The 22,590-nt window shown below is 41.6% G+C and overlaps 2 protein-coding genes across 8 annotated transcripts in view; one reads left to right on the top strand and one right to left on the bottom strand.

The window, feature by feature from the left end:
• CNGA3 (cyclic nucleotide gated channel subunit alpha 3) overlaps window positions 1-12,060 on the top strand; it is a 38,387-nt gene extending 26,327 nt beyond the window's left edge. For all 3 annotated transcript variants that reach the window (XM_048961776.1, XM_048961793.1, XM_048961785.1), the window contains 2 exons: window positions 1,637-1,743; window positions 4,705-12,060. In XM_048961776.1, coding sequence (XP_048817733.1) covers window positions 1,637-1,743; window positions 4,705-6,113 — 1,516 coding nt within the window. In that variant the 3' untranslated portion in view covers window positions 6,114-12,060. The remainder of the gene's footprint in view (window positions 1-1,636; window positions 1,744-4,704) is intronic.
• Window positions 12,061-13,362: 1,302 nt separating this feature from the next.
• Window positions 13,363-22,590, bottom strand: part of UBE3A (ubiquitin protein ligase E3A) — a 48,019-nt gene continuing 38,791 nt past the window's right edge. For all 5 annotated transcript variants that reach the window (XM_048961744.1, XM_048961735.1, XM_048961727.1 and 2 more), the window contains 7 exons: window positions 20,955-21,099; window positions 17,166-17,371; window positions 15,469-15,633; window positions 14,874-15,029; window positions 14,709-14,782; window positions 13,728-13,871; window positions 13,363-13,515 (listed from right to left, as the gene is read on the bottom strand). In XM_048961744.1, the coding sequence (XP_048817701.1) occupies window positions 13,395-13,515; window positions 13,728-13,871; window positions 14,709-14,782; window positions 14,874-15,029; window positions 15,469-15,633; window positions 17,166-17,371; window positions 20,955-21,099 (1,011 nt within the window). In that variant the 3' untranslated portion in view covers window positions 13,363-13,394. The remainder of the gene's footprint in view (window positions 13,516-13,727; window positions 13,872-14,708; window positions 14,783-14,873; window positions 15,030-15,468; window positions 15,634-17,165; window positions 17,372-20,954; window positions 21,100-22,590) is intronic.

Raw genomic sequence — 22,590 nt, 5'->3', positions numbered from 1 at the left:
TTTAAAGTGTCTATGTTTCCTGCATAAATCATCCCGTAGTTTTTTATGAATTGCTTACCTAGAAGATTTACATATGTCTGTAAGTTCCTCTGGGAAAAGCTGGTCAATGCTTCTCCTTTATCTGCCTCAAAAACCCGACTGTAAGGCGCAAGGAGCATCCCCGTGCTGGCTGGCTGTGGCCTTGGCGTGCCACCTACTGGCTGGATGCAGAGATGTGCCTTGGCCACTGCAGGCTCGGCAACTTTGTAATCGCAGAATCACGGAGTCGTGGGGGTTGGTGGAGATCATCTAGTCCAACCCCTATAGGAGCAAGTTCCCTACAACAGGTTGCACAGGAAAGCATCCTGGCGGGTTTTGAAAATCACCAGAGAAGGAGTCTGTACAACCTCTCTGGACAGCCCTTTCCAGTGCTCTGTCACCCTCACAGTAAAAGTTTTCCTCATGTTCATATTTCTGTGTTCCATTTTGTGCCTCTTGCCCCTTGTTCTGTTGCTGGAAGCCACCAAAAAGATCCTGGCTCCATCAATTTGACCCTCACCCATTAGAAATTTATAAGCATTGATAGGCTCCCACCTCAGCCTTTCCTTCTCCAGGCTGAACAGCCGCAGGTCTCAGCCTTTCCTTACAAAGGAGATACTCCAGACCTCTCATCTTCTTTGCATCCCTCTGCTGGACTCTATCTAGAAATTCTCTGTTTTTCTTGAGCTGAGGAGCCCAGAATGGCAAACAGTGCTCCAGATGTGGCCTCACCAGGGAAAAGGAGCAGGGAAGGATCACCTCCCCTGACCTGCTGGCCACGCTCTTTTCAGTGCACCCCAGGATGCACCCCAGGCCTACTTAGCCACAAGGGGGCAAAAAGCTGGCTCATCACCAGCCTGCTGCCCACCAGGACCCCCAGGTTCTTCTGTGCAGAGCTCCTTTCCAGCAGGTCAACCCCTAACCTGTACTGATGCATGCAGTTTTTCCTTCCTGGGTGCAGGGCTCTGCACTTGACTTTGTTGAACCTCATCAGGTTCCTCTCCTCCCATCTCCAGCCTATCCAGGTCCTGTTGAATGGCAGCACAGCCTTCAAGTGTGTCAGCCAATCCTCCCAGCTTTGTATATCAGCAAACCCTCCAATAGGGAACAGTGGGGAAGGCTGCAGGCAATGAGGGGTCATCTTAAATTAATGCGAGGCATTTATGGATGCTTGAAGGATGGGAAAATGTTACTCAAGTGTTTGCTTTCCTGTTTGGGATGTGGGAAACAACTTCAGTCAAACTAACAGAGTGCTGTGGAAAGGGTTCACCTTGTGCCAAATGGCAGGGAGAGATGCAGATGGTTGGCCTCCCAGAAGCAAATATTTCAGTTGAGAATCACCTTAATGGTGATGTTTATGGGTATGAGATGAGCATTCCTGGGGATCTTTCGTGTAAAATCTGAGGCACATTTAAATGTAGGGGCACTTGCATGCCCCTATCTGTGCATTCACATTTGTGAATTCTGCCAGATCCTAGTGTCTGTTTAGGCACAGCTTCAGTTTGCAGATGTCTAGGCATGGAGATGTGCTGCCCTTCATTTCATTGCCAGTCCACACTAGCACACTGTGGTTATATAGTTGGTCTAATGTTCTTTATTTCTATCTTTGTTTCTTTAGAGCCTGCTTTGATGAGCTACAAGTTGACCATATCAAATTATGGCTGTTCCTGGACTATTGCTCTGATATCATCTATGTTTTCGACATGTTTGTCAGATTCAGGACAGGTGAGTTTTCTGGTGATTTTACAGAGTTTTCTGATACAACATGGACATCAAAGCAAGAAACAGATCTGCCAGGGTAGTGCCCTGTCTCAAGCAGCAGTGGAGGCTTTGGGAAAATGCAGTGTCGTGGCTTAAGGCTAGACTTACCAACACCTGCACTTCATTTGGCTCATCTTCAGCTTCCTCATCTTGTTTTTGTAGTCTAGGCAGGCTAAGGTTTCATAATGAAGTGTGCCAACAGATACTGATTCTAGCCTTAAAAAAATCATCTGTTTTAAACTAAACAAGTTCATAATATAGGCCTACAGTGGTCCATACCACTAAATCGCTAGAGTAGTCCTTGATGCACTTTGACCTATTCCAGCTAGCACTCTTTCAAGCAGCATCATGGCACAGCTAGGGGACAGCAGAGGCTGGGAGTTGTTGCTGGTATTATTTTTGGAGGGGGCTGGGAGAATTTGTGAGCATGAATAGAAGCTGTCACTGTAGCTGGTCTCCAGGCCAGAAAATGTTTCCTGGCTTGCACTGTTTACTGGTACATCTACAGCCCAAAGCATCACTTGAAAAGGTTCAAAAGTGCACTGATCATTACAAAAATGAGAGTTCTTTTAAATCATTGAATTTTACATTTCTTTCTTTCTTTCTTTCTTTCTTTCTTTCTTTCTTTCTTTCTTTCTTTCTTTCTTTCTTAATCATGCTGACAGCTTGACATCAGTTATGGCTTGTGACAAGTTGTAAACATAATTACAAGACAGCTAAAAATGCTGTCAGTTTGAGAAGCACACAACTCACAGCAGCAAGCTGAATTCTAAAATCTAGCAGGTACCTTGTTCAGCAGAGATGTAAGTCTGTCACACTGAAGCCTAACCCTCAAGACTGCCATTTTTGGGACAACTTTGTATAGGCTATATTCTGCTAAAAAGCCAACTCTGCCCTCTAAGTTCCTCTTTTGCAGTTGTATCTGTCACTGTGATGGGAATGAACTGAGCAGAAACTGTGCAGTACAAGTTATAAGCTTTCCACAGGCTGCCCTGGTGATGGCTGTCGGAGCAGATTTGTTCTGCAGGCCTGAGTTGGACCAGAGAAGTGCCTCAGAGATCTGCTGAGAGCTTTGGTGCAGTGTATGCTGCAACTTCAGGCACTCACATGGGGGAGTTGGTTCTTTTAGGTGCTGAGATCTTTGACAACTCACTTTGCAACCCCTCCTGGCTCCACATGTGTCTGCTGTCTTCTCCTGTACCTGCAAGGTGCAGGAAGCCACTGGGGAAGAGCGTGACTCCATGCTGCCTCAGGGTAGGAACTGACTTCACACTGGGATCTGAGCAGCCCCACAGCTACTGTGATCCGTGGCAGCTTCTCTGTGGTGTGCTGCAGCTTCATTGCATTTCTCCTACTTGATGACTGCAGTGAGGCAGAAAGGCGTCACCTCTCACTGATCATCATTGGTTCACACCATGGTTGGATGCTTTCAGGAGGTTTTTCTGTAGAATGCAGCTATATGAAGGGACAAAACAGAGCTGAGAAGCTGTTACCTACCTTCAGAAGGGATGTGTTTTCAGAGCTATTTTTAATAACAATGAGTCAGAAATCCAGTTGCCTGGCCAGCTTTTCTGTCTAGGTATATAGCACTGCTAATAAGGACATATTTGAGCAGCTCTTCTAGCAGTTTCCTGTGAGGTGACACATCCGTGCCACAACAACTGATTCTTTTTGTACTCACCATCAGTTTACAACTACCTACGGACTGATACACACATACATGAGGCAGATGTGCAGGTATGCAGACATTCCAGAAATGCAGCAGTGCTGCACAGGGCAGAACGAAGTGCAGCTGGGTCCCCTGCAGCAGATGCTTCTCTGAGACAGTTGCTGTTGCAAGATTGCTAAACGAGGAGCAAAATGTGATAAGCTCTGATAAACAGGAAATCTCTCTGTGCACTTTTCCTCCTGCTTGCCCTAGCGGGCAGACACTTGGATGCAAGTGTTTTGCAGTGTGTAGGCTGCTCCCTGTGCAATGTATTTAATGCTGTGAGCTTTCAGAGGTAAGATCCAGTCCTGCAGCTGTGCTGCTCGTGCAGTGTTCTGTGAGCACTCTTCCGCAGGTATAGTTTAAGGTCTTACTGCAGTTTGCATCTTCCCATAGCTCTTAAAATCTAATGCTTTTCAGAGTCTTTGGAATGAAGAAATACTAATGTATAAGATTCTGCTTTCAGGCAGCTCTCTCACTGGAACACACAAAAGGAAGAGCAAAGCATTTGCTGCACCATGGAAAGTGAAGTCAGCTGTTACACTGGTGCAAGAGAAAAGGCATGGCTCCAGGGAAAATGGTTGTCATGGCCTTGGGGGTATCTGAATTCTTCTACAAAACTCTCTGGCAATCCATTACACCTACTTAGCATTTATTTAAAAATATTCCACTTTGATTTTATGCACGATTGCTAAGCACACGCTTAACTTCAGTTCTGAGTCATGCCAATGATTCATGAAATACGAGGCAGACCAACCTCCCTGTTCTTTTTGCAGATACCTAAAAGGCAAAGGTACGGCTGTCCCAGAGTGGGGCAGAAAACTGCAGGGAGCGCTGTGCTGAGAATGCAGTCATTGCTCTCATTCGTGCCCAACCTGGTAGTTTCATGCTTTTGTTGCCCTCTTTTTTTGGTTTGAATCAAAAATAAAACTGGGTTTTGTTGCTTAAACACATTTACTGTATTATATATTTTGTACGTGGCCCGTGACAATTCCTCTTTGCTCAGTGTGTCCAGGTGAGCCAAAAGGTTGGACACCCATACGCTACGTTGCTATTTACTGAACTGAAGTATTTAAATGTAGAATAAAGCATGATGTCACAGCGTGTTCCTGGCTGTATGCTTAACAGCACAAGCTTTCATGTTCTCAGGTGTCTGAAACATAAGTCATTCCGTACCACTGGTGGTAATTCTGAACATCTCTTTCTATTCTTTAAAGGCTTCCTTGAGCAAGGCTTGCTGGTAAAGGACGAAAAGAAGTTACGAGATAATTATACCCAAACTGTGCAGTTCAAGCTGGACGTGCTGTCTCTTCTGCCAACAGACCTGGCGTATCTGAAGCTGGGTTTGAACTACCCTGAGCTGCGATTTAACCGCTTGCTGAGGATTGCTCGCCTGTTTGAATTTTTTGACCGCACAGAAACCAGGACAAATTATCCAAACATGTTTCGTATTGGAAATCTTGTCTTGTACATTCTCATCATCATCCACTGGAACGCGTGTATATACTTTGCAATTTCAAAGGTAATTGGCTTCGGAACCGACACTTGGGTCTACCCCAATGTATCCATCCCGGAGTATGGGCGCCTGTCGAGGAAGTACATTTACAGCCTGTACTGGTCAACGCTGACGCTGACAACCATCGGGGAAACTCCTCCGCCTGTGAAGGACGAGGAGTATCTCTTTGTGGTCATTGACTTCCTGGTGGGAGTCTTGATCTTCGCTACCATCGTCGGTAACGTGGGCTCCATGATTTCCAACATGAATGCCTCCAGGGCAGAGTTCCAGGCCAAAGTCGATTCCATTAAGCAGTACATGCATTTCCGAAAAGTAACGAAGGATTTGGAAGCCAGGGTTATTAAGTGGTTTGATTACCTCTGGACCAATAAGAAAACAGTGGATGAAAAGGAAGTTCTCAAAAATCTGCCCGACAAGCTGAAAGCTGAAATTGCCATCAACGTCCACTTGGACACACTGAAGAAAGTGCGTATATTCCAGGATTGTGAAGCTGGACTGCTCATCGAGCTGGTGCTGAAACTGAAACCTACTGTCTTCAGTCCTGGGGACTACATATGCAAGAAGGGAGATATTGGGAGGGAAATGTACATTATAAAGGAGGGAAAGTTGGCAGTGGTGGCAGATGATGGTATAACCCAATTTGTAGTCCTGAGCGATGGCAGCTACTTTGGTGAAATCAGCATCCTCAACATCAAAGGCAGCAAATCGGGCAACAGGAGGACAGCCAACATAAGGAGTATCGGTTATTCGGATTTGTTCTGCTTGTCTAAAGATGATTTAATGGAAGCCCTCACAGAATACCCAGAAGCCAAAAAGGCTCTGGAAGAGAAGGGCCGACAAATTCTGATGAAAGACAATTTAATAGATGAGGAAGCAGCAAAAGCAGGAGCTGACCCAAAAGACTTGGAAGAAAAAATAGACAGGCTTGAAACAGCCCTGGATACACTGCAGACGAGGTTTGCGAGGCTCTTGGCGGAGTACAGCTCTTCTCAACAAAAAGTTAAGCAGAGACTTGCCAGAGTAGAAACCAGAGTGAGAAAATACGGTAGTGGCACCTTATCCATTGGAGAAGATGAGCCTGAAAAACCCGAGCAGCAGAAAAAGGACTGATAAGAGCATTTATATTTCATTACTTAATGGAGAAGGTTGGAATGTGTGAAAGCCATAAATGTATATAAATACGTGTGTGCATACATAGCCATGATTATTTTTATATGGACTTGAGAATGGTTTTTAGCATTTTTAACTGAAGCAGAATTTTCTTGTAAATAGGATAATGTCACCTTCTTCGTAGGGGAGATTTGGTCCATCATTTGGGTACATTTTTGTACTGGGAGTGGATTTCTTCTAAGTTATGCTCAGACCACCCGGTGCTTGTATGGCATGTGTAGGTCTTGACACACTGTCTCTTCACACACACGTTGTGTTAAGAAGGCATTATACTTAAAGTAGAGGGATTACTATGATTCTTTTTTTTTAAGGCTTTGAAGGTATTTATAGAGTACATCTACCTTCCTAGACTATTAAATGCATGGATACACAGCCTGGCTTCTCAGAATCCTTCTTTCACAGTGAAGCAGTCTGCACAAGCTGTAGGACTACAGCTAAGGCAGCGCTTGGCCTACACAGTGTAGATCTGTGTACAACAACCCCCACTTGAGAGGGAATCCCCAAAAGCTCACTGATGGAAGATGTCTGTATAACAATAAGCTTTAGAAAACCTGGGAAGAGCAAAGAGCAGCTCCTGGACACTTGGTTTGCTCAGTGCTGGAAGGACACTGCTAGGAAATTATGCTGCCCAGAGAGGTGGTGGATGCCCTGAACCTGGAGGGAGACACGGTCAGGCTGGATGGGGCTCTGAGCAACCTGATGTAGCTGTAGGTGCCCCTGTTCATTGCAGGGGAGTTGAACTAGGTGGTTTTTAAGGATTCCTTTTAACTCTAACAATTCTGTAAGCTGCAAGGACTGCAGGAAAGGATGTCCCTTTCTGCCTGCCCCCTTTCCTTCCCCATAGGGTTCCTGCAAGCTGGGAACAGACCCTCTGTTGAAAAGTCTTTCTGGCATTGGATCTGTTTTCTTTATTTCATTAACTAACACAGGTAGAGCCACTCCAAGTATTACTTACACCAAACATATGCCTGCCAAAGCCCCTCCCCACACCAAAGACAAAAACTTTTGTTCACCAGATGGGTCCAACAGCTTCAGCCATCAGGGAAAGTGTTTGCTGTTCCCTTTTCCTTTCTCTCTGCTTATCACATGCCAGAAAAAGAGCACTCCTGATATAATTGGCTTTGGTCACTTTAAAATGTGTAGCTTTTGGCACTGTGAAATCACATCCTTTGCCGTCTTTCATCTCTGTAAGACACTTGTTTCCCCTTAATGTGGATACAGCATGTACATTAAATTATTTTGAGTAGCACCGTGTATTTTTTCTCATCCCTCACCCTGCTTTTTTAGTGTTTTATCATAGACTTCAGTAGTTCCAGTACTACATAGCCCAGAAGACCCTGATGTGACAGAAATCCAAGTGGGGACCACTGCATTCTGTGCTTACTGCAGGGCAGCTGGGGCAGCACCCTGCTTCTGTGCCCAGCTCTCCACCCAGAGGCACAGCAGGGATGGGGCCTCATCCAGCAGAAATACACACTTACAAACTTCTACTACCCAAAACTCCTCTCCTGGCAGGAGCTGGGCTGATCCTTGAGCCCACCCAAGAGCACAAAAGCAAGGAACATGAAAGCTGTTAGGGACTACATAAACACACAGCCTGAAATGGCAACCAGCAGTTCAGTGAGCCCACTACCTACTTTGCATGTTAGCACCAGACAGAACCTGGGGAGGAGCTGGGGACTATGCCTGGTAGTGTTGCTCAAAGAGGAGACCCAGGGGTTTTAATATCTTCTGCAGGTGCAGGAGGGCCAGATTGAGGGAGCAACAATGGAAAATGGTGGTGACAGCAAACCAGCACGTCTGCATACACACAGCCTCACACAGCCAGTGTTTGTGGTCAGCCTGGTTGTGCAGACCTCACTCAGCAAGAGCTGAGGAACAGCCCCTGCACTTAACACTCTCAGACATCAGCTCTACAGTTTTGTTCTGGCCAAATATTTATTAACCGGCAAGCAGAGGACTCTGCTTTACATTAAGAAACAAACTACTCTTTTTCCACACCCACACCAGTGTCTCTCTGAGCTGGTCTGTCCATTACAGGCTTAAATCTGCTCCCACAGTGCTGGCCAGGATGAGCAGGGAGTTCATCAGCCAAACCTCTTACATGCTGGGCACAGCAGTACAGCAGGAGGCAGCGCTGACCGCAGGAGAGCTGTTCCACGTCTGGACTGGCAACATGGCAGCGTTTGTGCTTGGCTTCAGAGTCCCCTGGCACTATGAGCGTTTCCATCCTGGAACAGACAAAAAGAATCAGATCCGTGTTTACATAATTCAGCATTCATAAAACCCTTTGTGTGTTCCTGACAGCAAAATGAATTATTTACTAGATGGGTCTGGCAACTGCGCAGGCAGCTGAAGCCAGGCTTTGGGCTGTGGCGGCTTTCCGGAGGGAAACTGTCAGTCTGGGAATCCCCGTTTCCACCCTAAATTTACAGCAGAGAGATGAAAGGAGGATGCTGAGCAGTGGAGCCTTCAGGGAGCCTGGGGAAGCCCCACTGTCCTTCACGCTACCTGAGGTGGAAGGACATACATCCCCCCCCCCCCTCCCCCCCCCAAGGAACACCCTGAAGGTCTACAGCCAGCTTAACCTTTTGTTCCCCAAATTCAGATTTTGCAACCATTTCCAGCTCAAACTTACTCACTGGGCTCACAAGCCAAATGCTGAGGCTTGCAGCGGCCCTCATGGCTTTGCTGCGGAGGAGGAGATTCCACAGTCAGGTCTGCAGCACGAGGAGAGGTAGGGCAGACTCTGGGTGCATGAGGAAGCCAGCTCCTGCAGCCCCATGCACTGGACAGCAGGCTGTCCTCACCCTCCAGAACAAACACAATTACCTCTGCACCAGAAAACCAGCAGCAGCTCTGACACTTTCTCCGAGTGCTCTATCACTGCACTCACACCAAAACTATCCTCCCAGGATACTGAAGACATCATTCAGCTCCAATACAGATCTGCTCTATGTGTAGTTTGTGTTTCAGTTTTTTGCCTCTTTGGACATCTGGTCCATTTGTTTCTAGGCTTTAATTCTTTAGTCTTCTGGTCTCATCACCAGCAGTTGTTCTCCCCTTCCTCTTGCTGGAAAAGCTGCCCCACCAAGGCCACTCACCCTGAGCAGCCTCTCCAGGTGCCCAGTTCAGCAAGAACCAGAGGCCTCTGCACACAAAAAGACGGAGAAGCACTAAAGCATCTTTTTTTTTGGCACTGCAAAAAGCTGTGCTGCAAAGATCCACTCATTTTCAGAGAGCCAATTGTCTGAACGCTGCAGTTCAGATATGTCCAATGAACTTCAAAGATTGCCACTATTTTCATACTATATACAGATTTAGGCAATTAAGAGCAAGTCTTGGGGCTGACTGTTCCAGTGCTCCACACAATGCAGCCTCACACAGCAGGGGTTTGGGGACATCCCTGCGATGCTACACCAGGCAGGTCATTGTGCACATGTCCTGCTACTGACCTTACAATTCAACGTATTTGGTTGCTTCAGTACCACTGAGAGGCCCATCTGTTATAGTTGAAGTTGTGCACAGGTACAAGTGGTGAAGGCAGCAGTCAGGAAGTGTTCCAAGTAACCTGTAGATGTGGCACTTCAGGGACATGGTTAATGGGCGTGGTGGGGAAGGGCTGATGGTTGGACTTGATCTTTTCCAGTCTGAATGATTCCATGACAGACGTGTAGATGTACATCATAGGCACAGAGTGGGAACTGCAGGTAATTGATCACAACCTTTTGTGGGTTTGAGGCTAACCCTAATAGCAAACAGCTCGTATCAGAAAAGAACTGTGGAGCTAAACTTGGGAGAAGCTTCTCTTGTATCTTTTGTATTGAAAGTTGGAGTTGTTCCATGTGATGAATGAGGCACAATCCAAAGCACACCGAAACCTCAGGATGAAGGCATTCAAAGCCACCAGAAGTCTTTAATCCCCCTATGGTGGGGATTACTGCAGTCTGAGGCTCTTACTGCAGTGGTGAAGGCTGCTGTTAGAAGCGTGACTCACGGAGACCCTGGCTCATGCTAGCCCACATCAGTATCTGTTCTCCTCAAGACATGGGGAGGGAAGGCAGTCTCCTTGGTTGTGGTGGTCCAGGCTCATGTTAGTGCCTGCCAAAGGGTAGATAAGCCCAGTCAGAAATTCACAAAACGCTATTCCTTCATTAAGTGATCTTTGTTCACACACTGGTGGCTTTCCCTAAAATCTTTTTAGCAATCAACAAACGCCTTCACCTAAAACGTCTCTGTTCCCTTGAGATTCTACCACTACTATACCTTTAGGCTATACCTTTAGGTTTAAGAAAACCAATCCTTTCAGTCCTCTTCCAAGTACCCAAGAGAGATTTTTAAAGACAGGTGAAGTAAACCTAAACTTGTGATGCTTCTGTAGACCCAGAATTTGCTCAACCATGCCGAAAACCAGTGAAAAACATTCAGGTTTGCTCCCAGAGCCCAGCAAAAGAGAACTGAAATGGCATGTTCTGTACCTTGATGAGCCCTTCCAGAAACAGACCATCTGAACTCCTGTAGAGCAGTAGAGCAGCTTGGAGCTGCACCACTTCAAAAGTTGCTTATCTGGAACTATAACAGCTGCTGTTGGAGGATTAGCTGAAATTTATAACACTGTTGAGGAGATAAGAAGGCATTTTGGGAAAGAGGGCAAATATCTGCATGGAAAACTTGTCAGTTGCAAAGTCTTCATAGCTTACCTGAAAATGATTCCTCAAGAAACAACCTACAGTTTTAAAGGCTAACACAACTATGCATTATTTTAATGCTAAAGAATGACAGGAAAAGTATATTTACAGTAACAGCACTTCAGTGAGAGCTTTGTATTTCTAGGCAATTATGTGACCTGTCCAAGTTTTGGACGTGCCTAAAAACCGTAAGAAACCTCAAGATTCCATCACATCCATCAGTTGGGCATAACCACCATCACAGAATCACAGAATGGCCAGGGTTGGAAGGGACCTCAAGGACAATGAATCTCCAACCCCCCTGCCACAGGCAGGGCCACCAACCTCCACATTTGGCACTAGACCAGGCTGCCCAGGGCCCCATCCAACCTGGCCTTGAACACCTCCAGGGACGGGGCATCCACAACCTCTCTGGGCAGCCTGTGCCAGCACCTCACCACTCTCTCTGTAAAGAACTTCCCCCTGACATCCGATCTCAACCTTTCCTCCTTGAGCTTGACCTCCTGGAGCTTACCATCCATAGCTACACCAGAACAAAACATATCACAGATATACTTTGAACAGTATCGGGCTACTGATGTCAGTTACACCTGCAACAAAACACCTCACGGCACTCAGCAGACTGTTCTCACCACCTACAGTGAACAGAAGCCCTAGGTCCAAATGAATCCACGAGCATCATCAAACCATCTTGCACTTCCCTCTTAAATCTCACACATTCAGAGATGCAAGTGCTTAAGTGCCACCTGAAGATCAAAGATGAGAAGGCAAAGAGTATCCCTCCCTCCCCAGCAAGGCAGATGTGCATCAGCTGGGACTCAAAAGCAGAACACTGCCAGGCCCCATGCCACTACAATGAATGAAAGTTCATTTCTGGAGAGTTTTTATACATCTTCAACTCTCAAATTATGCTATGCTACAATGTTTTCTAAACAAATAACTTAATATCCAGTTTATCAAAGTAAGGAAATCGTTTTCTTTTTCACTGAAACATGGTGAAAAAAGGTCACTGTTTTATTCAGCATCATAGTTACATAGCAGTTGTCTATTACTAGAAAGTAATTATTAAAATAATCCTGAAAGACATCTTTTCTTTCTCCAATGATTTCAAAACTATGCCTTTTTAATGCCAATTCCACACAGCCACTGATCTGATCTGCAGTAGTCAGTTATAGCAATTGTCAAGGCACAAGCTCAGCTCTGCACGCCAGCTGTAGCTTGTATTATAAAAGAGATATGCCAGTTCTGTCTTCTCTTACAAATGCATAATCCCTTTCTCATATATTGCAACAGGAGAAATTAACATTAAACACAGACTACAAAAGGTAAAGGATTTATTTCTGATATGATTTGTTGAGTTAAATTAAAAACCTACTGAATATGTTCTGTAGCAGATGAACATAACCTCATTACTTACTTTCTAACAGTTTATTTAACGGTTGGAAGTGTACAACATGAAGTAGGCCTTCAGGTTTAATATTTTTCAATTTTGCTTATCATTAGATGAGATTAAAACACAGCAGCCATCCCTTTAGATTATGTTGCAACACTGATCATGTGCCTTGATAAGGAGGAACAAATGATTCATTAAATAAATGGCGATGACACAACACGTAGGGAAGACTTTGGATTGTCTATTTAAAAGGTCAACATAATAGGCAATTAAGAATAAAACTTCATTTTAAGTGCACTTCCACATGCTTTGTTTATAATGTAGCAAAAACTTCCTAGTTCCCTCCCCCCAAACACTTCATCACTCCCTACTCTAAAGCCGTTCAGTTGAAAATGCACTTTTCCCCAGTAAACTTTTTTCTTCTTTAGAAAAAGTAACTAAAATTTCTACCCTTTTGTATGCTAAGAAATGTTTTTCTAATTAAAACCACAATTTATTACAAGACATGTGAAGACAACATATAGTGAAATGAATTTTAATTGTTGTGCTGTGACTAAAGTAAAGTTTTCAAGGCTGCAATTTAACATTCCAAGTTCTCCCTTCCATCTTTATTGATTCTTAAGGTTTTGCACAGAAACTCTTTGGGGGCTAGAACAGCAGTAATTGCATCACACTGTTTTCCAAGACTTCAAGTTTCAAAAGCAAACTCTTCAAAAAGTACAGTTCTTGATTTGATTAGATACAGGGACAAAAATATAGCACATACTTGAAGGTTACATAGTCTACAAATGATGGCAATAGTTTCCTTGGGAGAGTACAGTTTGTTTTCTTGTAAATACTCAAAAAGGCTCAACTTCAAGCAGTAATAAACACAAGCAAAAGTGATTTAACCCTTAAAATAAATATTCAGGAAAACCTCTCTGTACATACAAGTGAAAGAATATGTAACACTTTCACGCTAAAAGAAAAAATAAAGATTTTGTTCATATAAGCAGCTGAAATCTGCTGTTCCAGCCCAATGTCCCCAGTAAAGAAGGGAGGCACAAACACAGGTGACTACTGTAGCTCACTATCTTATGGCCTTTTTGGACAGGGACATCACCACCATCTTTTTTTTTTTCATCCCTTTTGTTACATTTATTACAGCATGCCAAATCCCTTGGCGTATGTGATGGCCTTCAATAATCTTTCTTTAAGCTTGTCTTTGCTTGAGTACTCCGGAAGCAAAAGTACATTAAAGCATGTGTGAGATGTAGGTAACCTGTGGGGAAAACAGAAAATAACTGTGATGAAGGAACACGTACGCATGCACTACGCGCAACAAAATACGCTGCTATTTCATTACTATGGATTTCAGAATTCAAAGAGCATCCTCTTTGCTTCAAGCCTCAACTTTCAGATTTAACTAAGCTAATAAATTAAATGAAAGCACAGAACTTGTTTCCGTTTATAAACAAGCAAACAGAATTTTACCTCTCCGTATCTGGGCCATTTTTGGCTATGATCATCTTTAACTTTCCAAGTCCTCCCACAGGGGCTCTGTCTGTGCCTGTTGTAAACTGCAAGAATAGTCTTTTCTGTTCATCCGTAAATGAATGGACTATCTCCCAGAATTCCCTAGTGAGGAAGAAAGAAATAAGTGAATTGACATCAGTCTTCAGTGCGAGACCTTCAAAAGCAATTAAACTTTGGCATTTTAGAAGTCCAACCAATCTTACCAATTCACAAGTTACATTCAAGAAAACCCTCACAACATATTTACCAATCACTGAGACAACCAGGTAGAAATTAGAAATATTACCAAAATACTGTAGTTTACTTTGATCCGCAAACATTCTCTGCCTCACTATTCTTCTGCCCCCTGCAGTAGTACTGGTTCCCCTATACTGCTCAACTGAACCACCTGCTTTCTTAAACACCACAAACCCAACTGCTGTCAAGAGCTCTGCTCCATCACGAACAACAGTTCTATGACACAATCCAGAAGACCAAAGACACGTGTCTCTGATTCTTGCCTTCACAGAGCTTCCCAGTCAAAGGGGACAGAAAAGGAATAAGCACACTAAAAGCATTTCCCCTCTTTGAAATTGTTGAGTTTGCTTGATTTCTGATCAGAGAAATAAGAAGTTCTTCACACACTGTGCCTATTCAAACAATTCATTCCCCCAAAGAAAACCAAAGCGATGCTTATTTATTTAAACTGTCCGATTTGAATGACATAAGAGAAAGATAAAGTCCCAAATAAACGAACATTCAAGATTTACAGAAGCTCACTGGAGGCCAAAGCATTAATGCTCTAATTAACACTCTAATGGCAGTACTTGAGTAAAGTGGAATTATAGAGAAGACTTAAATCCAATACCTCAAAAATACAAAATCTTATGCTATTAAATTTGTTACAAAGAAGCAGGAAAGCGAACTGCATGTAATCCTTCAGAAATTAAAAAAAATTACCTAATAATAAGAGAGTCTCTTGTATAGCCACCATCATATTCTGTAGTTTCTTCTAGTGCTTGAAAATCTAAATTCTGTAAGAAGATGACATTTTTAAGAATGACCACTAATTACATTAGAATCAAAAAAGTTCCACTTTTTCTGATGTACATTCAGGACTCTTACCCTACTTCCACAAATAAGTAATTCAATTTCCTCTGGTCTAAATAAATATTTCAAAGGAGATTCATTGGTCACCATGTGGAATCCTCTCCGAAAGGCCTTGAACTGCTTTTCTACGGATTTATTGAGTATATAGTCAGCATACAGATTGACAAATTCCTGTAAGGAAACAACCCCCAAGAAATCCTTAGTACTTTGATACACACTCCACTCAAAGAGTCCCCTATTAATGTAAGACTCCAAAATAATTTAACTCTATGGCTCTGCCCGGATAACCTGGGCTCAGCTTCTACTCAGTAATGGTAGGGAGCAAGTCTCAAATGTTTCTCAAACAGGTCAAAACACCCCCATAGAAGCTATGTATTTATATGTATACATATATATGTACACAATATATATGTATATATATAAATACATACGTATGTATGTATTTATCAGTGCTCCCTTTAACAAAACAAAAGCAGAACAAATAAATATATAAGTAAATATAGGCTTTTACACTTCCATTGTGAGAGCAAATCTCTATAGAGTATTTCTGTACAGAGCACCCAAAAATTACCGATTACATTTAAGTAAGTTACTTGAGCACAAAGCATACCTTTCTATTTTCATTTGTAATAGGAATTTTATCACCGTTTTCCTTTAAATCATGCATCATTGGATTGCCAAAGAGATCCGTGTGAGATATTTGAAAAGTTATCATCATATCATCTTCCACACTTCCTTCATACTCTAGCAAATCTCTCAAACTCTGGTAAAGAACCTATTAGATTAAGATACAGAGCTGTCATCAGTAAGTTTCAATACAGAGCAATATCAGAAGACACGAAATAATCTGTCATGAAAACAGTTGTGACAAGTTACTTAATTTCCATTCACTCCTAACAAACAAACATCAAACTCAGTGTTTGTAAAAGCAACCAGGAGCACATGCTAAAGAAAGAGAAAGATATAAAAGGCAACAAATGATAGTAACGACACGAGGAAAGCTTACTATTACCCAGGGGTCGTGTCAAACACTGTGGTCTGATCTGTGGGTTAAGAGCCAGTGATTAACTTCTAACTCTTTTGAACCCATATTTACATCCAGAACATTTTAAACCACTAAGTTCAATTTGTGCATTAAAAATCACAGAAATAACTGAATCAGAGAAAAAAAAAATGGACAGCAGGTTTTTATCTCCTACATCTTGATTTAAAAGTGAATTAGGAAGTAATGTAAAAGCAAGCAACATAGATAGGACAGTCATTAAATTAAGAAAGTGTCTGTACAAAAAAAAAAAGGTAAAGTAGTTAAGAAATCCCAAGGTCTTTACAAAATAAGTACAGCTTAGGTCAGAGGTTGACAAGTGCAATCTGAAATTACTTCTGACAGTTACTTCCACTGAAAGAAATGTCAGTCTTCCTCCTTACAGTGCCTTAGGAAAAGACTAGGACTCTCTGGAAACCAAAGCCTATGCAGAACAGAAACAGTTCTTTGGCTAGGACAGAGGTGTAGGACTCAGACTGAATACAAACTGAAGGTAAAAGAAAAAACAAGTGCAAACGTATTTTTGTAGTTAAGTAGAAGTAATAAGTTCTCTCTTTATGTTTTAACTACTGAAAGTTTACATGAAAGCCTCACTCTTTTACTAGCTGTATTCTTTCAACATTTCACATCATCTCTTAAAATCCCTCATATTGGAAATGACAGGATTTGAAACCCTTGGTTGTACCCGGGTAGGAAGCCCCTATCCATCCTCCATGTTCTATTGTTAAAGAAAGTACTGTGTGGCTTGATTACCTGGAACTTCATCTTTGGTTTGTGAAAGCTCTGAAGTAAGTCCTTAAGTTATATTAAAATACCAAGAAGAAGCACAATACAGGCATCAAATCTTTGCAGGTCAAGAGCCACTGTAGTGTATTTTGTAGGAAACTATACAATGCAATTCTACCTACTGTTTTAGAAATTTCTTTGGGAAGCTATACAGTGATTAACAACAAGTCACGTTAATAAACTATTTAATAGTTAGTTAATAACACACAACATTAAGCAACTTTGGTAGTTTGCAAAACAAACAAACAAACAAACAACAAAGAACTAAGCTCTATTAACATCCAGCCTTATTTGTTCACAACCTCCACCAAGTCAGATACAGGTTTTCATTGCTATGGATTTGTTTAAACAGATACAGACTCTACACAAAAGGTTAATTTACTTTCAACTTTGACAGTTCTATGGTATTTAATTGAAAACCTCACTAAGGCAGTACACAGAAAATGCAGTAATAAACACAAAGAACATAATGAACTTACAGGATGAGAGTCTGCCAGATCACGGAAAGTTCCTTTTTTGCCCATTAGCTTCCTGTAGACAACCATGGGAAAATGTACATCCAGTATACAGTTATTGTAAATGGCGAGCCCCAGCACTATGCCAATCAGTGTAAACTGACCCTCAGTTTCAAAGGAGGACGGATTAAACCAAAACAGTTTTGTAGATTCATCATATGTGAACATGCCTGTAAAGAATTATTTTAAATAGTTATGGTCATATTTAAAAAAAAAACCACAAACAAACCACCAACATGTAAAACATAGCTTCATAAACCGCTGTATGTTAGAACATCTCTGAAACACTGAGAATTATGCTGGATTTAACAGCACAGAAAAGCTACTTACCTTTAGGGTAACAGAAGCTACTCAAAATGCTAGCACTCAACATTATCACTAAAAGCACGCATGAGCCTTGTGATACTAAATCCTGCAAAGCGCACTGAAGCTGCATGTATACAACCTTCTATCCCTCCTATTACTGACGAAGCAGCAGCACATTGTTAACACAGATTTTAACTTTGATAAATCCAACAGTGCAAGAGCAGAATCTAATAAAAAATGTGGATGAAACTGCATCGAATTCTAGTTACTGTAAGTGGTGGGCTTTCCTCAAAGGCTTTTCCATGCTGATTCTAGCCAAAGAACAGGACTACATGCAGTTCCCTCACTGAGCCATGCAGCAGGAAAGGATCTGAGGGTGCTGCTAGTCAACAGCTGAAACGAGGCTGCAGTGGGCCCAGTTGACCAAGAAGGGCCAGTGACATCATGGCTTGTATCAGAACTAGTGCAGCCAGCAGCAGCAGAGAGGTGATCGTCCCTCCGTACTCAGCTCTGGTGAGGCCGCATCTTGAGTGCTGTGTTCAGTTTTGGGCCTCTCATTACAAAAAAGACACTGAGGCCCTGGAGTGTCCAGATAAAGACAGTGAATCTGTGAAGAGTCTGGAGCACAAGTCTGATGGGGAGCAGCTGAAGGAACTAGGATTGTTCAGTCTGGAGAACAGGATGGCTCAGGGGAGATCTGACTGTTCTCTACAATGACCTGGAAGGAGGCTGTGGTGAGGAGGGGGTTGTCCTCTTCTCCCAGGTAACTAGCGACAGGATAGTAACTGCCTTAAGATAATGGTCAGGGGAAGTTCAGATTGGATATTAGGAAAAATTACTTTACAGAGGATTGGAATGAGGCATTGGAATGTGCTGCCAAGGGAGGTGGTGGAGTCATTGCCTTGGCCGAGGTGCTCAAGAACTGTGTAGATGTGGCACTGAGGATGTAAGTGGCATGGTGGGGATGAGTTTGACAGACTCAATTATCTGAGAGGTTTCTTCCACCCTTGTGATTCTATGAACTGAAACTTACAGTGATGAGCTGGTGATAAGAGTTGCAAACAAACTTAAAATGAGTTAGGTGCCCAACATGGACTCACACATATACATATAAGCATATAAAAATGTAAACATTTGCTTCAGCTGTCACACACATTCTAACTTGATGAGAAAACACAGCATGGGACTGCTGTTTCATAGAAGGGTTGCAATTTTAATAGTATGTCACTGTTATAAGGGGTAGTGGCTGTGTCTTTTTCCCTATATCCCCTCATTTCAACATACTGTTTCAGGGAACTAATTTCTTGCCAAGTTCATAAAAAGCTTCATTAAACAGCTGAACTGGCATGTGCTGAAAGCTGAAGGGAAAGGATAGGGCTATATGAATGAGAGTAGGGCAAAGAGCCTCTTATCCTTTTTGCTGTAGCAAGCCACCAGATTAGCTCTTGCTCATCAAATCAGTTTTTATACAGTCTATAAACTGTTTAAATGAATCCCTCTATGAAGTCCACTGCTTACAACAAATGTCTAATAACAAAGGACTAACATTTTTCCCAGATTCACCTCTGAAAAGGCTCTAAAATGAAATCCAATTTTATTCACTGACCAAAATTAGGAATACCACGCATTAAAACCACAATATAACATCAGAAAAAAAAAAGGGAAGCTGAAATAAAGGGAAAACAATAGAACAACGTAGCTAGGAGTATTATATTCTTTTATATATTATATATAGAATATATTATTATATTATTTTACCATGAAAATTACTGGTAATAAATCCCCAACTCCGTGTTATTGCTTCCTTGAACAAAATATTTAAGGTGATTTATAATATGAAAAATCTAGCAACATACTTGCAAACGAACTATTATAACAATAAACATCACTCCATGTAACTATCAGAAGACAGCTAATAATCTTCAAAGGATTTTTTTCTACATTTACAAATCAGAAGTCACGCTTGGTAAATACAGTGTGTAAGCTGTTATACTACAGTGCATATTCTTAGGTGCAAAATAAAAATGTGAGAGCAAGCCATATTTTCTGCTTCTACATACCTATGGCATAAGCAGATAAGTTAGTTTTTGTCAGTAAAGTTAATATAAATGAAAAAAAGCATGTAATTATTTATACTTGAATAAAACAGCAGCATTTAAACCATGCATGCACAGCTAATGTATTATGCATTTGTATCTGTAGGGAACACACATACACTAGCCAGATATTACTAGCTGAATCAGACTTCAATTCTGACACAGGACTACTTCCGTATGCAGCGCTGAATAATGAAAAACCCCACACAACTTTCATTAACCCAGTGTTAAAAAAAGGAATTTTACTTTGGAAACAGTACTTTAATCAAAACAAGGAAGCCTTAATACTTTCATACACTCTAATATATTCTGACTAGCCTTGCTAACCTAGATTCTCTCCAACAGCAGTTTTCTGAGTAAGACTTGTCTATGGATCAGTGCCACTTTTTAACAAGATCTGGCTTGCGTGTGCTGAAGGGCAAGTCCCCAGGTTCAGATTCTTTTACCTCTTCTGAGAACTTCCTTTCTTGTCTGCTCAAAATGAATACCTGTTTCTGTGTCAATTTTCTAAACCACAAAGCTCAATACAATGGCTTATTAAAAAAAAATAAAATCAGTTTGATGAACACAAGTTACCTACCAGCCACAAGCTGTTAAGCTTTAATGGAAGCTATGTTACAGGAATTAAACTGTTCTATCAAACTCTAAATAAATCATGAAATTAGTACAGTAACTAGGCAGAAGTCTTTGATTTCTATACTGACACGCTGTATTCACAATAATATTTAAACAATTTTAATCCTCTAAAAGCTGCAAGCAAGTTGCAAATTAAAAGCAGAGTATAGGGAAAAACAGTAAATGTGATTAAAACACAAATATAAAAACTTTGACTATAACAAATTATTTGCAGTTCTTCTTAATCAACTACAAGCAAATCTGACACTACTGGTATGCTGTAGCCATTTTAGATTAAACCATTAGAAGATCTGAGACTTTTTAGAATGAGATTTTTCTTAAGCTGAGGGAAGGGGGGGGGGTGGAAATAACTCAAGAACTCACCATAGTCCTACTCTGGTTTTATTGCAGAAGTTCTTCCTCTTTGGTTTGCTTACTAATTCTAGAAGCTAATCACAAAGCAAAGTGAGGAGAAAGGTGAGAGAACAAACAAAGGAACCCTGCAAAGGAACCCTGTCCTACTGATTCATATTTAAGCAAACGATGGCTTTCACTAACTGCAGTTATGCCTCTCATCACTGCTTCTCAGAAGGACAACTGATGGCAAAACGCTGAACCCTCAATGACTTAAGTACTCTCATGAAGACCAAGAAATCAATCTGTGGAACATCAGGGAAAAGAAGGCACTACAAAAACCTTCCCTTCTGAGTATTCAGTAAGTTATTAGACAACATACCAATATCTGGATTGAAGATTTCTTCCACAACCAGTTGAAAAAATTCTTTGGAAACACCTCCTTCATCTACCCCTTGCTCTCCTTCAAATTCAACATACAATTGCTTCTTCAAGTCTGCAGGATTTTCCATGGCAATCATCTCTAGCTATTGAGTGAACAGATGTAATTATTTAATTAGTACATCTCAGTGGAACATCAAGTAACTAAAGCAAAATCACCCTCCAGCTCTAAGAAGAAAACATGTATAAATCACAACTTAAAATATACCAATATTAATGGTAAATCGCTTTAAACACGTAGTAATTTGGGAATTTCTGTAGCAAGAAACTTACCAAAGATGAGATCCGTTAGCCAGTTAAGTCTGCTAGAGTTCTCTACTGTCGTTCTTTTAAATACTTACTTCAAGTAAGTCAGCATTAAGTTGGACAAAAATCACAAAAACAAATACGAAAACAAGGTGCATTGCTGTGATAACTGAATTCATCTGACAACAAAAGACTGCAGCTTGATCTACATAACTGACAACTACATGTTTTGTGAATACGCACATATTCTTCGGAAGCTTCACGTGATAACTTATAACAGAAGACAGAAGACATGCCTTTATAAGGTGACCACATCTCACTGTCAGTGTAGAGGTGTGAGGAACAAAAACAAAAAGACACTGATATTATCCAAACAAATCTCCTTTCCTCCTGACCCTAAGTGAAGAAATCTCAATTCTCTTGCTCTTTTGTCTTCAGCGGCCTTAAGCAGATCTATGGCATTTCTTCCTGGGAAGCATGAAGTCAAACAGAGGGGATGTTTTATAGCAAAGGGTTTCACTTCTATATACAAACTGTTACGGGGCTGTAACACTCTTTCCAACAGAAATTCATCCTTTAATTAAACAATAAGTTAGAGGCTTTATACGTGGCAAGAAATAATCCTGTTTGAAGTGTAAACATACTAAACTTGTACAGTATTATTATATTAAACATATCTACATGCAGAAGAAAATTCAACAGCAGTACAGTTAAACAAAGATGAACCTGTACATTCCTCTATGAAGAATTCTATGTTGCTGACAGTAACTGTCAAGTGTATTTACCAGTACGTACTGTTAGCACGCTAAACCATTTCTATTTCACTACTCCAGCTTATCCCCACAACCACCAGCACATTCCTTAATGCCCCAGAATTTTACTATGGGAGTGTAAAGGAAAACAGAAAGAAAGAGAATAAAGAAGGAAGTGACACCAGGGACTGAGACATCAGGGCAGATGAGTGACAGAGCTCAGGATGGGTGAAGACTTTGAAGCTCCTCATGCAAAAGGAGCATGTGGAGAAAGCATCACAACAAGTACTGAAAATTAGTATCAGGAACTGTAGATACAGGGTACCTCCATAGGATAGAGATAGGGTAGCTCCACTGATTATAAAGCACTATTAAAGAAATGAAGGTAAGCCGTGAAGACCCACAGTGAGTGAGGTCAGATTACTAGATGAGATATATATTTAGATTTTTTTACATGGAATGTTGTAATTTGGATATGTACCATCTAAAGCAATCTCCCCATACAGTAGTCAATTGACCATCACTGGCAATGAACTATTTTAGCTCCTAAGGAGATTAAAATAACATGCTTTGAACTTC

Source organism: Lagopus muta, chromosome 1 (assembly GCF_023343835.1).
Source record: "Lagopus muta isolate bLagMut1 chromosome 1, bLagMut1 primary, whole genome shotgun sequence".
Taxonomy (NCBI): Eukaryota; Metazoa; Chordata; class Aves; order Galliformes; family Phasianidae; genus Lagopus; species Lagopus muta.
Note: the sequence above shows the minus strand (reverse complement) of the source record. Positions and strands in the feature narration are given on the sequence as shown.